The sequence below is a fragment of the Apis cerana genome, linkage group LG5 (assembly GCF_029169275.1).
Source record: "Apis cerana isolate GH-2021 linkage group LG5, AcerK_1.0, whole genome shotgun sequence".
Lineage (NCBI taxonomy): Eukaryota > Metazoa > Arthropoda > Insecta > Hymenoptera > Apidae > Apis > Apis cerana.
Genome location: NC_083856.1, coordinates 13090132 through 13106363, shown reverse-complemented (window position 1 = coordinate 13106363; position 16232 = coordinate 13090132). Strand labels below are relative to the sequence as shown.

The 16232-nt window shown below is 48.5% G+C and overlaps 1 protein-coding gene across 4 annotated transcripts; it reads right to left on the bottom strand.

Annotated features, from left to right (window-relative positions):
- Nucleotides 1–7811: 7811 nt before the first annotated feature.
- Nucleotides 7812–15796, bottom strand: LOC107998181 (annulin). Of its 4 annotated transcripts, none has more exons than XM_062075468.1 (10): nt 15662–15796; nt 12050–12399; nt 11861–11993; nt 11554–11783; nt 11179–11492; nt 9031–9300; nt 8881–8960; nt 8663–8807; nt 8258–8564; nt 7812–8199 (listed from the first exon to the last, which is right to left on the bottom strand). In XM_062075468.1, the coding sequence occupies exons 1-10, from the start codon at nt 15792–15794 to the stop codon at nt 7909–7911; spliced, it is 2253 nt and encodes a 750-aa protein (XP_061931452.1). In that variant the 5' UTR covers nt 15795–15796; the 3' UTR covers nt 7812–7908. The 4 variants fall into 4 exon arrangements, with proteins under 4 accessions (XP_061931452.1, XP_061931450.1, XP_061931451.1 ...); XM_062075466.1 differs by lacking the exon at nt 15662–15796 and adding an exon at nt 12513–12858; XM_062075467.1 differs by having other exon boundaries at nt 7812–8564.
- Nucleotides 15797–16232: the final 436 nt, after the last annotated feature.

The following is a 16232-nucleotide window of genomic DNA, read 5'->3' as shown; positions in this document are numbered from 1 at the left end:
CCCCCCGTTAACCACCGACACGACCACCGCTCCAACCTTCGACCATCGCTACCACCGACGATGTCGACGACGACGACGACGGCGACGACGACGACGACGACGACGAAGACGTGGACGTGGACGAGGACGACGACGACGACATCACCACCACTACCACGATCGCGAAGCACGGTGGTCGGCGCAACGACGAAAGAGAGATCGATCGACCCCTCGTGCACCGGATGGCCGCCGTTTCTCTACGTATCTACGTATGTACCATCGCTGTACGTACATTGGCGTAGCATCGTCCGCCTCTCTCCTGTCTTTCGTTTCCTAATCGTTTCGTCGCTCGATTCTCTCTCTACTTTTCTTTTTCGCTTTTTCCTCTCGATTTTCAACGAGTAGATTGTACGGACGTGTAATTAGTTCGGGGAACGCGATACGGGGATCGACCGCGTATCCAGAACGCGGGTCACCAGGAGGAGAATTCGTTTCGCGTGTAAAATTTGAAATTTTGAAGGTTTTTTTTTTCCCTATCCTCCCAAAGTTTCGTCGCGATTACGCCAGTGATGTCGACTCGAACGTCGCGATACCGCTAATAGAAGCGTATTCCGATCGATCACTTTCCAACTACAGCGTTGTATTCGCTTTTTACATTCGATTCCGAAGAAATTTTTAACCTGTACGTACGCCTCTCGTTCGTTTTATCGTCAACTTCAATTTTTCACCGACACCTTATCGTCTCTCTGCTCCCTTATCGCTCGTTCCCATAAAATCGCTTGGAAGTCTCAAAATACGCGGAGAAAAGGAGGTGGTATAATACTTTTATACGTTTCTTTCTTCCAAGTCTTTATACGCTTGCGTGTATATATATATATATATATGTATAGAAAAATTTCGCGCAAACTGTTTCGTATCCTCGGAGATTTCAAGAAACAAACGCATCGAACGTACCTTTTTATTCCAACTCTGGATCGAAAATAAAGATATTTTTCTGTACGGTAGAAACGAGTGACGAATGAATTATTGCGTTACGTTTCCCGCAAAAGTTCGAGAACGGATACACGACGCGAGAACGACGTCGTTATAAATCTAACGGATGCAACAAGTGAGGAGGCAAGTTTAACCGAAATCGAGGATATCTTTGTTCTCGGACGGCGAAGAGTCGCGGATAAAGAGCGTTAAATACTACTAGGCGGTGGATCGATGAGACGCGTCGAAAAGGTATCGCGTTAGTGGCGCTTTTTGGTTGGGAGGGGAGATTTACGGCGTGTGTTTAGGCACTTAGCCGCTCGCTCCTACCTCAGCCCCCCTTTATTATACTAATTTCTCGGCCATGTCAAAATACCTATCGTGTATATATATATATATATATATACCCGGCCTTCTGAATTCTATTCGACACGCTGGGTGCCCCCGTAGTCGAGCGCATAAAGGATCCCATCCCGTATAAAATATGAACACCCGTCTCTCCCTCCTCCTCCTCCTCTTCCTCTTCTCTTCCTCCTCTTCAGGTAGCTGAAAAGACGCGGCGTGTTCGAGCGGGAACGAACCGCAGGAACGAGCTGTCCCGGACCCCCCGTTTCCTTTGGCATTCGAACGTTTTCGAGGCGGTTGCGGATGCTCCGAGGTGTCACCGTCCCCTCCCCTCCCTCCTCCCTACCCTTCAAATTCGTCACCCGTGGCGAAACTCGCCGTTTAACAGGCTACGACTGTATCCACTTATAACCAGCGTTCCTCTCCGCGCGTCGCTTTCCTTAAATTCGAACTCCTCTACCTACTCCGTGCGATTACGATCTACGGATCCGTCTAACGTCTCTACTCGCGTTCGATCTCGCGACCCAAAAAAAAGAAAGGGGAAAAAAGTATATATATATATATTTGAATACGATCTCCATTTCAAGCAGATTCTATTCCAGGGTTTCGGGATAGCGTGGAAAATGCGACAAAGAAGGTTCGTTTATAAAAATTATACACAAATTATACGCGCACACACACGCGCGCGCGCGCGAGTGGAACGGATAAAAAGGAAAAAATCTGTCTCTCTCGGTGGCACGAGCTTCTCCTCTCGAGTGGCTTTTGGAGAGGGTAAACACACGGTTTCTTTCGTTCGGCCTCCTTCAGCCGGGGCCGGCTCCTAATAATAACAACGAAATTGGTGTTCGTGGCTGCGATAACGAGGAGACGATGGAAGAGCGGGGGAGGAGCGGTGGTAAACGGTGAAAGCGGGAAAAGAAGAAGGAGCAGGAGGAGGAGGGAAGAACTCGAAAGAGCGAAACTCGAGGAGGACTCGAGTCGGCGGCCGTCGAGAGCGTCGCGGCGCCAGCTTTTCCTTCTCGAGAACAACTTGGGGAGAGGATCGAGGATCTGTCGGCTCGAAAGACGAAAACGTAAACCGTCTGCGTCTCCTCTCCTCTCCTCTCCACTCCTCTTCCCGACCACCGCGCGCACTCGAGCCCATCTGCCGCGGAAAGGATATTAAAGCCGCGAGATACCGAGCCCTGGGGACGAGGTTCGTGGTCGCTGTTGTGGAACCTGCGCGAGATTACGATGCGTGGGACGGAAAGTGGCGCGAAAAGGAAATTTCCGTGGAAACGTATGCGAGATTCAACTCGAAGGGGCATCGAAGGAACGCTCGCGTGGCGAGAGCGATTCGGGAAATCACGAGTTAATGTACGGCGGTCGGAACGGCGATAACTAAAAGTGGAGATTAGCCTCGATAAGGAATCGGCACGCGAGCACGTCGACACCTATATCTGGAGAGTTACTTATCAAGAGATCGCGTTCGGTTTTCGTTCGTTTCGCGTTCCATCGTCGAGTCGATAAATTTCTGTCCAGTTATATAATATATATATATATATAAAATTCAAATCGTCCCATTTTCTTTATCATCCGTCTCCTCTTCGGATCGATTTCCGTGTCGCGATGTAATTCGTCGATTCGTGAATCGTACTTTCGAGAGGCGAATTTTCTTTGTTATCCTGTTTTACCATGAGAGAGAGAGACGTATTCGAGATGTAGAAAATTGTACAAACGGAACGAACGGAATTTAGAGGCAAGTTACGAGCGGATTGAAAAAATTTCTCTCTCTGGGAAGAAGAATACTTTCGAGGAGCAAGTTTTCTTCGTCGTTCGTTTCCTCTTCGAATTTCGATTTCCGTCTCGCGATGTAATTCTCCGACGCGAATCGCACTTTTTCGAGAAGCGAATTTTCTTTATTATATCCTGTCTTACCATGAGAGGAAGAGATGTCGACCGAGACGCGAATTGTGCAAACAGAATCAACGTTTCAGAGACAGTTAGTTACGGATGGATCGAAGGAAATTTGTTCGCGAAGAAAACGTTTCTCGAAGAAGAGACACGTGCTTTCGACGAGACGCGAACGAGAGAAATATAATTCGTCGATCGAGATGCGAATTGTGCGAACGGAATCGAACGGTTTTAGATGCATATTTTACGGGCCGGATTGAAAACCGTCTCTCTAGGAAAAGATACTTACCTAGAAGACGAATTTACTTTATTATCCTATCTTACCATGAGAGAAATACAATTCATCGACCGAGACGTACGAATCGTACGAACGGAATCAGCGTTGTGGGGGCAAGTTGCGGGCGGATTGGAAAAATTGTTCGCGGGGAACGTGTCTCTTCGGAAGAAGAGGGGACGGAATCTGGATGAAGGAAAAGTGGAGAAAGCGGTGTCGGTGTTGCGGGAGCCGGTCGTCGAGCCGGAACATCCGACAGGAGAATGGAATTCCAGGAGGAGGAGGAAACGCGTTACAACGTGTTTCACACTTCGGGTTACTCGCCCACGCCCTTCCCCCCCCCAAACAAATATATATAACGCGACATTAGAATAACAAATACCGGTCGAAGCGTCCACGCCTAGAGGAGCGACGGGGTGCCCGTACCTACGCACCTACGTAAATACTTGGAAGGGACGGGGGAGGAGGGGAACTCCCCCCCGGGGAAACGAAGGAAAATCGGATTTTTTTTTTTTTTCTTCCTTCCTTTTTCTTTTGCTCGATAAACCCTCTACGTTTCCGCCCTTCCCCTTCGCATCCGTGAAATTAGTTTTTTCCGGGGAATCGGTTTTACTCGATATTATTACCCGATTTCGAGGGTAATTCCCTCGTTTCCTCGTGGAAACAGATTGGATAGGAGCGGATTGGCGGAGCTCCTCGCCGCGCCGTTGCGGGAATATTAATCGAGTCCGAGTGGAAAACGGAAGGACGAGTGGCAAAAGAGGAGGAGGAGGGAGGAGATATAACGGCGACGACAAAGTTATCGCTCAGTTCGGGAAACGAAAGGAGAAGGAGCGAGAGAAGAAAGGGGGGGAGGGAAATTTACTTTTCGAGTCTTCACCCTCCTCGAAGCGACTCGTAAATCTGTGTAAGGTGAGCGGGGCGGGGACGGGGGGGGGAGAAAGGTCGGAGGTGAGAGGCGCGGGGCCACCCTCTCTTTCGAGATTGCTGTTCGAGCGGGACAGCTCGGTCGATAAAACAATTGCCGGGGGGATAATCGGCATTATTTACGCCGGATTCTCTCGGCAGATAGGCGAGGGTAGCAGCTGGGAGCGGGGCCGGTCCGGTTTGGGGGAAGGGCGGGAAGAAGGGTCGCCGTATCACGAGCCGGAATGTACTCTGCGGAAGGGTAGTTGGAAGAAGATTCCCCGCCAGTTATAAGCCTAGGGTGATCTCGCGCACCGGCTTCGCCGGCTTACGGCTTATCCCACTGATCCGCCCTCGCCGTTAAACTGCTCTCAATTAGATACGTCACTGGATTTCGATGTCAACCGGGTATACCCGGCATAAAGCCGCGATCTCTCCCTCGGGACGCCTCTCTCTCTCTCTCGCTATCCGCCGCCGATTCGACGTGCGTGCCAACGAGAATTGTGCCCCCTCCCTCCCCCTTTCCGCTTTTTCAGCAGACGGAAATTAGGCTCTAAGTAGATGTCCGTTTAGGTTGGCCGATATCGGTGGAATCGGTCGGTCGCGGAAATCGGTCGGAGGCAATTTCGCGATTACCGAGCGGCACGCGAGCCTCGGCCCCTTCCGAATAAAAGCCGAGACGAATTCTTCCTTCCTTTCTTTCTTTCTTTCTTTCGTTCTTTTTCCTTTTCTTTTTCCACGAATTCGAATAAGCGGTTGCGGTGAAAACGTTCGCCTCGGCTCGGCTCGGCTCGGCGTCGGCCAAATGTTCCCTCGCCCGGAACGTCCGCGTATGCGCGTGCATACAACAGTTTGAATGGGACGGGAAGATGGCCGGCACAATGGCCGCGAATTCCCGCGGGCACGCTTCTTTCCTCCCTCCTCCTCCCCCTCCTCCGGGCCGGCGTCGGCCGAACGTCTAAACACGTTGACACGCGATTCCACGGGAACCGCAGCAACCGTTTGTGTTTAAACGCCATTCCCGGCCCGATCGCTGCTCTTTTGTGCTGCTTCGATAAATATAACCTTTTTTCTCGAAGCGATAATAAAAGAAAGGACCGGTCCCAATCTCCGCTCGCTCCCCGTCTTTCAACGCGTCCCACCTTTTCAACTCGATTCTCCGTTTTTTAGGTTAAGTCGACCGGCAAACCGCTAACGAGCGCGTCTATTCGTTTGGAAGGAGAGGATAGAGCGGAGGAACCGCCCCCCTTTCCGTTCGAGAAACGAGATCGCCACTCGAAATAGAGGTATTACGAGAGGTATTTATTCCGAATAACGCGCACACGAATTTGTATCGGGAGAGAGAAACGTTTGCGGTTATGTTGATCTTGGAAATATGTAAACGGAGGGTGGGAGGGGGAAGGGACGATGACGAAGTGGGTACGGTACGTCAGTCAGTCAGTCACTCAGTCGGTTAGTTATTCAGTCAGTCAGTCAGTCAGCGAATGAGCGAGCGAGCGAGCGAACGAACGAACGTACGAACGAACGAGTCCCTTTTGTTGGACAGGGTGCATGCGTAATAAGGTAGTCGCGCCATATCTCTCTCTCTCTCTCTCACTCCCTTTTTTCGCGTCCCTCTCTCCGCTGCGCTTCGCCTTCGGGATCCCTCCTACGATCCCTCGATACCACCCTTCCTCGGCGATACGCGAAGGAAGGCGGTGTGGCCTCTCTCCTTTCCTACCAAATCCTCTCGCAAATACGTTGCCAGCCGCTGCTCGCAACTGTTCCATGCTTACATATACATGGGTAAACAACCCGTGTTCCGTCCTTTCATGCAAATTAGATTCGAACTCGATACGACCCGACGGTCCGCGTCGTCTACGAGTCTAGAAAATTTAATTTCTCAACACCGACCGATTCAAAATGCGATCGTGACTCGACCTCAGTGTTCTCTCTCTCTCTCTCTTTTATGTCGCTATTCCTTCGAATTACTTTCTTTTTTTCTTTCCTTCTTTTCTTTTTTCGTAAAGTACACGCGCGCACACACGCGCGCACACACACGAGCGCGCGCGATACGTTCCATCGTAGGATCGCGGGAACGGAGAGAAAGGTTCGAGGATGGAGGAAAAACTGTCGAGGGATGAGCGACGAGATCCCATCGATCTCGAAACGATAATCGTTCGACGCGAGATCGAGTCACCGTTTCTCGCTTGAAAACTTCTTTTTGCTTCGAATCGTCTTCTTCGATGACGAGAAAACCGAGCGGTTCGATGCTACGTGCCAACCGTCGAATTCGAAAAAATTGTCGCTTCTTTCGGTCGGTGGGGCTCGTGGCTAACGTTTTCCCATCGGAATGACGGAATCGAGAGGCGAATAATAGGCGAAGATAGATTGGGTCGACGATTCGAGAACTGTGGTGCCATCTAGAAACGTATCTCGGAAGCAAAGGGAGATAAGAGTTACTTTTTCTCGAAGGAAAGAGCAACACCAGAGCGAATCGCGGCGCGCGAGGAAAAGTTACGAGAGAAGAGAGTCGAGTCGAATTTCGAATTCTCGAGAGAAGAGGATCCTGCGAGAGGACCCCCTATGGACCCGAAAACACGCATATATACGCCGCGAGTGAGGCGCGCGCTGTTCGCCGCGATTCCGACGGATCCTGGGATTCGATGGGAACAAAAGAACGTTGGTTTATGCGATGGAAGGCGTGTTTGTTATTCCGATGAGGTATAATGGGATGGATCTTGGGTGTTGATGCATGGCGCGTAGCAGGGTGCCGGAGTCCCAGAATCCCATGGATCGAAATGGAGATCGGTACGGGCCCCGTAGGCTTTCGAGAGAGAGACCCCTGTAGACAGGGGCCGCAACACGTCCATCACGTGTCACGGTTATGTATTTAGACATATCTCACTACTATCTTCCATATCGTTCTTCTTCCTCCCCTACCTCCCTTCTCCCATTTCTCTTCTCCCCTTTTAGACGATCCTCCCGTATTCGTCTTCACTTGCTACCAGCTTATCGCTGCGCCTTCCTAATCGAGACGGAGAGGATCCCTCGTAAAAATATTACCCTGTCCCCCTCCCCATACCGCCGCGTACAGTCACCGTTTTTTCGTAAATACGTTCTTGGCCTCGAAACTTTTCAACGAACGATCGCATCGATAAATCGCTTCGTCTATCATATATAATACACTCGCTTAATTTCCTAGACGGTATCCGCTCCCTTTTCTCTCTCTTTTTTTCCTCCTACTATTTGTATCCTCGTATTATTATCGAATAATATACGCATCCATCTTCTCTCTCTCTCTCTCTCTCTCGTCTCAATATATCGCGCTGCTAGTTCTCTTCGTCGATCGAATTTTTTATCGGGCATTCGACTAACGTCCTGTCGTTTCTCTCTCTAAAAAAATGTTTTCGATATCTCCATGCGCATTTCCGCTCTTTTTTCCGAAAGAAGGACACGTATATAAGCGAGCAATCTTTCAAAACTTTTATTATTCGTGGCAACAAGAAAAAAAAAGAAACGTAACAAACGTTACGAGAAGAAAGAAAAAGGTGACGAGTTTAATCGTTGCTCGGTTTCACCATAAAATTGACGAAACCGTCCACGTCCTCGAGCTCCTTGGAGTAAAATTTCGCCGCTATCGTGGCGCGTCCCTCGTATCTCGGCACCATGGAGAAGGAACACTCGGCGTAGGCCCCCGTTCTCACCGCCTCCGACAATTTCACCTTCAACTGCTCGTCCAAACCCGGCCCCTCGATCAGGAAACGGCCCTTGTTCAACGGGATCGGTAACGGATTCTGGAATTTGGCCGTCGCCCTCAACTCGTCCCCCGCCACCGCCTCGTTCTCCAACTACGGAAATTGCTCCCAATCGGTAAGGACAATCCTTTCGGGACTCGGGATCGCTTACCGTGATCACGATGTCGGGCTTCCTCACGCGAAAGTCGTCTTGGGCGAAGTATTCGAAATTGGTGTCCTTGACGGCGGCGAGGCAGGCGACGTTGAACGCGCATTGATCCAGCAATCGGGGCCCGTACTCCTGCCACGACACGTCCATGCGCGCCTCCTCCAGCGTCCCCGGCCTCACCACTCGGTCCACGCTCCATCTTTTCACCGCGTCGCCGACCCTCCCCGTGTACAGCACCGTCTCCACCCTCAGGATCACCGACACCTCGTACTCGTTGCGGTCGCTCCTGTTCTTGATCAACAGCACCACGCTGCCCAACCAGATCCTTGCGTGAGTCGATATCCAGAAGGAGGAGGAGGAGGAGGAGGAGGAGGAGGAGGAGGAGGAGGAGGAGGGTGAGAGGGTTACCTGAACGGTTGTCCTATCACGATATCGTCCCGAAGCTCGAAGTCGAACGTGACGTCGTTAAATTCGTCGTTGAGATAATAACGACTGAACAGGGACTGGCTCTGGCGCAACGCTTTCAACATGGCGGCCCGCTCCTCCTCCGATTCTACGGAATTCGAGAAGAAAATCTCTCCCATCCGGAAAATTCTTTTTCTCCCCCTCTTGTCGCGCTTACTTACTCTCCGGATACTTGTAGGTGTGAGTGATATCCTCCCTCGTCCACCTGCCCACCGCTTTCGTGCTGATGAATTGCCCGATTCTGCGGAGTGACGCGCGAGAGTTAGAGAAGGGGGGAAGGGGAACTCGATGGGGACGAAAGACTCGCTCACCCGTGAGCGTCCTTCCGGATCAGCTTCAACGGCTGCGTGGGCCCGTTGTACCGCCAGAACACCTTGTCCGCGTTCACCTCGGCGAACAGGAAAGCGTTGTCGTAAGGGCGAAGGACCTCGCCCCTCTTCACGCCGATCACGGAGGCAGGACCGCACCGGTAAGCGTTCTCGCTCAACTCCTGGGGGGTTGCGTCGATCGCCTGCCACCCGGAATACTCCGCCGATATGTCGTCCCGTTTCATCCACACCTCGTTCCACACGTGGAAATTCCTGGAGAGAGAGACAGAGAGGGAGGACATTATCATCCATACGTGGAAATTCCTGGAGAGAGAGACAGAGAGGGAGGACATTATCATCCATACGTGGAAATTTTTCGAGAGAGAGAGAGGAGAGGAGAGAAGATAAGTGAAAATTTTGGGAGAGAGGAGAAAGAAGAGAGAGAGAGACAGAGGAGAGGAGATGATCATGCACACAGAAATTTCGAGATAGAGAAGAGGGGGACGAGAGGAGAGGAGGGGAGAGAAGATAAGTGAAAATTTCGGAAGAGAGAGAAGGGAGAGAGGAGAAAAAGAGAGAGAGAAAAGAGAGGAGATGATCATGCACACAGAAATTTCGAGAGAGGAGGAGGAAAAGAGGAGATGAAAAAAGATAATTATCCACACGTGCAAATTTCCAGAGATAGATAGAGAGAGAGATAGAGAGAGAGAAAGGGAGAGAAAGGAGAGAGGAGAGAAAGAAGATGAAAGAATATAAGTGAAAATTTCGGGAGAGAGAGAGAGGGCGAAAGAGGGGGAGGAGAGAAGAGGACATTATCATCCATACGTGGAAATTTTTCGAGAGAGAGAGAGGAGAGGAGAGAAGATAAGTGAAAATTTTGGGAGAGAGGAGAAAGAAGAGAGAGAGAGACAGAGGAGAGGAGATGATCATGCACACAGAAATTTCGAGAGAGGAGGAGGAAAAGAGGAGATGAAAAAAGATAATTATCCACACGTGCAAATTTCCAGAGATAGATAGAGAGAGAGATAGAGAGAGAGAAAGGGAGAGAAAGGAGAGAGGAGAGAAAGAGAAAGAGAGAGAGAGAGGAGAGGAGAGGAGAGATAAGTGAAAATTTCGTAAGAGAGAGTGAGGAGAGAAGAGGAGAGGAGAGAGAAGATAAGTGAAAATTTCGAGAGAGAGAGAGGAGGAGGAAAAGAGGAGATGAAAAAAGATAATTATCCACACGTGCAAATTTCCAGAGATAGATAGAGAGAGAGATAGAGAGAGAAAGAGAAAGAGAGAGAGAGAGGAGAGAAGAGGAGAGAAGAGGAAAGAAATAGAGAATATAAGTGAAAATTTCGTAAGAGAGAGTGAGGAGAGAAGAGGAGAGGAGAGAGAAGATAAGTGAAAATTTCGAGAGAGAGAGAGAGAGAGGAGAGGAGAAGAGAGGAGAGGAGAGAGAGGGAGAGAAAATAAAGAGAAAAGAGAGAAGAAGAGAGAAGTGAAAATTTCAGGAAAGAGAAAGAGGGAGAGAGAGAGAGAGGAAAGGAGAGGATAGGAGATTATCATCCACACATGGAAATTTCGAGAGAGAGAAGAGAGGAAAGGAGAGAATATAAGTGAAAATTTCGGGAGAGAGAGAGAGAGAGGGAGAGAGGAGAGAAGAGGAGAGAAGAGGAAAGAAATAGAGAATATAAGTGAAAATTTCAAAAGAGAGAGGAGAGGAGAGGAGAGAAGATAAGTGAAAATTTCGAGAGAGAGGAGAGGAGAGGAGAGAATATAAATGAAAATTTCGGGAGAGAAAGAGAGAGGAAAGGAGAAGAGAGGAGGAGATGATCATCCATGTCTCGTTCCACGCGTGGAAATTTATGGAGAGAGAGAGGAGATAATCATCCACACTTCGCGTAGAAATATTCTGGAGAGAAAGAAAAGAAAGAGACGATCATCCACGCGTGGAAATTTATAGAGAGAGAGGAGATAATCATCCACGCCTCGTTCCACGCGTGAAAATTCTTGGAGAGAAAGAGGGAGAGAAGACAAACTTGGTTCCACGCGTGGAAATTTCTGGACAGAGATGATCATCCACGCCTCGTTCCACGCGTGGAAATATAGAGAGAAAAGCAAAAGATGATCCACGCGTGGACATTTATGAAGAGAGAGAGAGAGACTCGCCATATAGAGTCGCTGTTCAACTCCTCCATCGCTTTCCCCTCGGCGTCCACGAAGTAATCGACGGTGAGGCTGCTCTGCGTGTCGTGCGCGCTCGCGTAATTGGTCACAACGCGGCACGGCAGTCCCAGGGCACGGCAAATGGTCGCCAACACGCCCGAGAACACCCAACACTGCCCGTACTTGACCGGTTTCCTAGTCTTGTAGTACTGCTGGAGTATCTTCTGCGAGCCGAGCCACTTGGTGGGCGGCGTGCCACCCCCGAAATCGTTGGACCAGTTGCCCATCACCGCCCCGTTGTCGTCCGGCGAGTTCACCTTTCGACAAAACCCGCTCGGTCGAGCATCTCCTCTCGAGGAAGGGAGGGGGCATACTCACGGCCGCGGACAAGACGCGCGCTATGACTACGGGGTCGTGCCTGGCCGAGACCCGAACCCTGCCAACCTCGATCATCAGGTGCAGAGCGCAGTCCAATATGTCTCGCTCGAACTGCGAGTACTTCCACACGGTCCGCCTCGGCCGATTGTAGCTGCCGCGCCATATCAGCCCGTCCTCCGCCATCACGTACTCCTGCCTCTCCTCCTCGTCCTCCATGTAAACCGCGTCCTCTGAATCGCGAGCAGAGAGAATCGGTTTTCTCGGGTCCGAGAGCAAAAATTTACGTACGCGGAAAAAGCCAACCGACCTCGGCACCAGGGGTTGAACACGAGGTAGAACGGGTTCTTCATCGTGTAACTCACCGCCCCGTCCGTGCTCTTGTTCTTCGTGTCGATGTCCATCCTCCACTTGCCTATTATCGCGTCGGGGGCGGGGACGATCTGCGAGAGTCGAGGGGGAAAGAGAGACGGTCGAGAGAGAGGGGGGGTGGTCTTACCTTCAGTCGAAGGAAATCGGAGTGAAGGGAGTCGATGTAAGCCTGCCAAGAAGCCTCGGATCGCTGGCCGGGGTAGAGGACGGGGGTGGCGACGAGGGTGCCGTGGCCGTACTGCGGCCTCTCAGCCCCGTCCACGGTGAACACCAGCGATATACCGTCCGTGTTCGGGTCGTAATCCCTGGACAGGGCGAGGTGCAGGTAGAACTCTTGGCCGCGTCTCACGACGAGCCTCGAGCCGTCGCCCCGCCGAGTCATCGCCTCGTACCTCGACGTCCTGTGCTTCGCGCCGTTCTCGCCGATGCACGGGTCCACGTCCAGAATCGTGAGCACCGGCACGCTGAAGTCCTCCCCTGCGCAACGGTTATCCGCCGTTTATTCTCCCAACTTTGCTGGCCAGCTCTTCCCTCCGAGGAGGGAAGGCAAGTTGAAAATCTCCCCTTCGTTCGCTCGAGAAGGGACTCACAGTAAAAGGCGAAGGGGAAGGGCCTGAAGCGGCGGTCGTTGAAGATCCGGTACCGATCGTAGAATCTGTAGAACATGGTTCGAGGATTGGGAAACGTGAACTCGTCCCTCGAGAACGAGCGAGAGACTGAGCCCATCGGCGGTGATCGCGCGCCTCTCGATCGGTGACCAAACACTTCCGAGAAACTAGCGCTGCGAGCCGAGCGATAGCGGCAACTAGGAAGAAATCCGCGATTCGGTGCTCGACGAGCTGGATTGGGTTGGGTCGGGTGGGTTGCCTGCGTTCTAGGAGCCTCCTCAAGGACTTTTCTGCATCGAGCGAACGCCTCCATACATGGCGTGATCGGATCACTGGCGGATATATCGGTAGGAGTCACCTACTTTTCATCCCGTCCGTCATTTCCCCGTAATTTATGCGTAATTGCGGAGCGAATCGCTCGATAATTCCCGCTATTCCAGGAAAATCGCTTCTTCTCGTTCTTTCTTTCTTCTTCTTCTTCTTCTTTTTTCCCCCGAGGATCGGTCGACATCGATTCGCCGTATTCGGGGACCGATAATTGTCTCGTTTCTCCATATATATAATCGCGAAACGTCGATCGATTGCTCGACTCGTGAGACAGAGAGGCATAGAGAGAGGGAAAAGATAAATCGTCAAAGCCTTGGAAAAGAATATCCGCGATTGCGTCGACCATCACCCGCTTTTCGCGATTCGTCCTCGTCGATTTCGAGGCGAGGCGTTTCGATTTGAAAAGATAAAGATTCTTCGGACGCGAGAGCACAAAAATCTGATACTGAATTTTTATTTTTATTATCTATTTATTCCGCGATCTCTGATCGAGAAGAATTCCCGAATAATAATAATAATAATAATAATAAGGTTCAAAGTTGCGATAATCGATCGTGCGATAAATATCGCGGCAAATTGATCGAATCGCGCAAAGTAATCGACACGGCGGTGCAGCGGCCGCCGTTCGATCATTTCGACCGGTTTCGTACGAAACCGATTCTATTTTGGTGGGTCGGTAAGCCGCGAGAGAAGTTATAGCATCCACGTACCTAATGGTATTGTTTTCGATTAAAAATAACGGTCTCAGTTGGTCGGCTATATATACAAGTAACGCACAAGTGCTCTAGAATGCAGATTATCCATAAGAATCGATGACGCGCGATGTTACGCATTTAACGCCGTGTAAAAGAATCGGGACGTGATTTATTTCTTTCCGAAGCTCTCGTCGAAAATTTCCACTCGATCGGAGATTAATTTAATAATCTCGCTTTATTAGATTTAAACGAGAGAGAGAGAAAAAAAAAGGGAAAAAAAAAAAAACACGCGTGGACTCGACGCGACGATGAATCTTAATCGCGGGAATGCGAGTATAAAGTGAAATGATCGTACGCGTGTAAGACGAGGAGCGAGCGAGCGAAGATAAGCAGCGAATATTTTTCTATTTTCTTCCTTCACTTTTTCGCGAGCCGCTTGAGATTAAATTAACATTTTCTCGTCGACGATGTTTATCTTCGAAGAGCGAAAGAAATTAAAGAAAAGGAGACGAACGAACGGATTGTTATAAATTCGCTTTTCGCTCGTTTTATTTCATTTATTTTTATTATAAAATGTGCGTGCGAGTTTTGAGGTTAGAGAGACACCGTGGCTGATTTCCGTCTATTTTCTACCATAGTTTCGATCGTGTAACATTGGATAGATAAAGGGGTCTCGAAAACGGAGGGAGGCGTAATCGCGTCAAAAGTTGAGATTCGTTTCGCGTGAGTAATAATCTCGATGCGATCTCGATGAAGATGATTCATAGAAAGTGATTCGTTCCGCTTTCGATCTGGAGGGGCACATAAATTTATCGGATTTATATTTGGAGTAAAAAAGCTCGGATACAATATTAATAGTTTGCGTAATTGCGGCTGACGTCATGATACAGAGGTCAGGGCGCCACTTGCGTAAGTTTACTTTCATTCATGGCAATGGCCACACCTCGAGGCCGCTAAATGCACGTCGCGCTCGTTTCTACTTTTTCTTCCTCACTCGTCGGTAAAGAAGAAAGAAAGAAAGAAAGAAAGAAAGAAAGAAAGAAGGTAAGAAAAGACGGAGAGATAAAAGTAACGACGCATCGTCGAATAATTCGATTTAGGTCAACTGCTCGCGAAAGAGGCGAAAACTGAGATTTTCCATCTGGCTGGGAGCCCGAGTTTATTTTCTTTGGTGAAGTACTATCGACCGAATCTTTAAGCGCCGGACGGAACTCACGTCGTTCGCGCGATTTCTGTTTGCTTGCTAATTTCCAACGAAACATATCTGTTGCTCGAACTTTCGAAAAAATATTTCTTCCGAGGCTCTCTCGTAAATCGTTCGGATCCTTTTCGAACTCGAAGCTCGAGCCATCCACATCGAAAGAGAAATGAAAGAAAAATCGACGAAACAATGATGTATAACGCGTGATAAAGAAGTGACATCACCGTCGCGTCGAACGAAACGTAAAGCAAATATTTCGGAACATATTTCTTGAATGATTTTCAGAAGCGATGATTGAAAACATTTCGCGTATTATCGAAGACTATATTATAGTTGGCTAGCATGCGTTTTCTTAAAATAGATCTGAAAAGTATACAAGAAGAAGAAGAAGAAGAAGAAGAAGAAACGTTACTCGAGCCAAGGAAACTTTTGAAATCCTTTGTGAATTACTTCCATTTGCTTTCGTTTTTATTTATATATTGCGCGTATTGGTAGAATTCACGTATCAGTGATGAACCATCGCGTTCTGTTTAAATCGCGTTCACGGAACGAATTTCCTCCCAAAAAAAGATATATTTAATCGGCGTATCAAGATTTTCGTTTGACACGTGCCTTTTGTGTGACTAATGTACTGGATCTTGATCTCTAATGTGTCGTTAATTAATCCTTTTCATCTATACAATATATATATATATGTGTATATACTTAATAGGTTATACACGTCGAGGTCAATGCAAAAGATGCAACGGAAAATTGATTTTTATTAAAATTAAACGTGTAGATGATGATGTGAATGATGTTCTACGATAAAAAAAAAATATGATTGTTATTGGGCATTCGATATCAAGAATTCCCGGGAGTGATCGGAATTTATTAAAAATCTGTAGACACTGCTGTTCGTAACTTACCAGAATTAGATGCAGCAGGTGGCCGTGGAAGACATTCCGGTTTTGTACATAATGGGTTGAGAGGATTGTCTGTAACAGTTTCGGGTCTAAAGATTGCTCTGAATCTTGAGAAACACGAACAAAATTTGCCCATTTTTTTTTTTTTTCAGTCTTTTACAGTGAATGAAATAAATTCAAAAGTTTATATCTTGCATACTTTTCACGATTTCATTTCGATTCTATCATGTTTTACACGTCACTTTGTTTTAATTTATCATTACGAAACATATTTTAAATACGTGATGCATACTTATAAAAGAATATTTGATTCGAGTTAGTGGAAAAAAAAACTTAAATCTTGAGCTATCGATCGTTCGATCAAAGATATTTTTGTTTCGGTTCGACTATGAATTATTACGAAGGAATCAATTTTAACATTGGAAAACTACTAATTACATGATAGTTTTAAATCGCGCTTATATTATCGAGGTATATTATGTATGTATATATATATATATTCGAAAAAGATAAACATTTATAATGATATTTTCGTTTGTCGGATAAGTTTGTTAAAAATTATTATACGTATAAT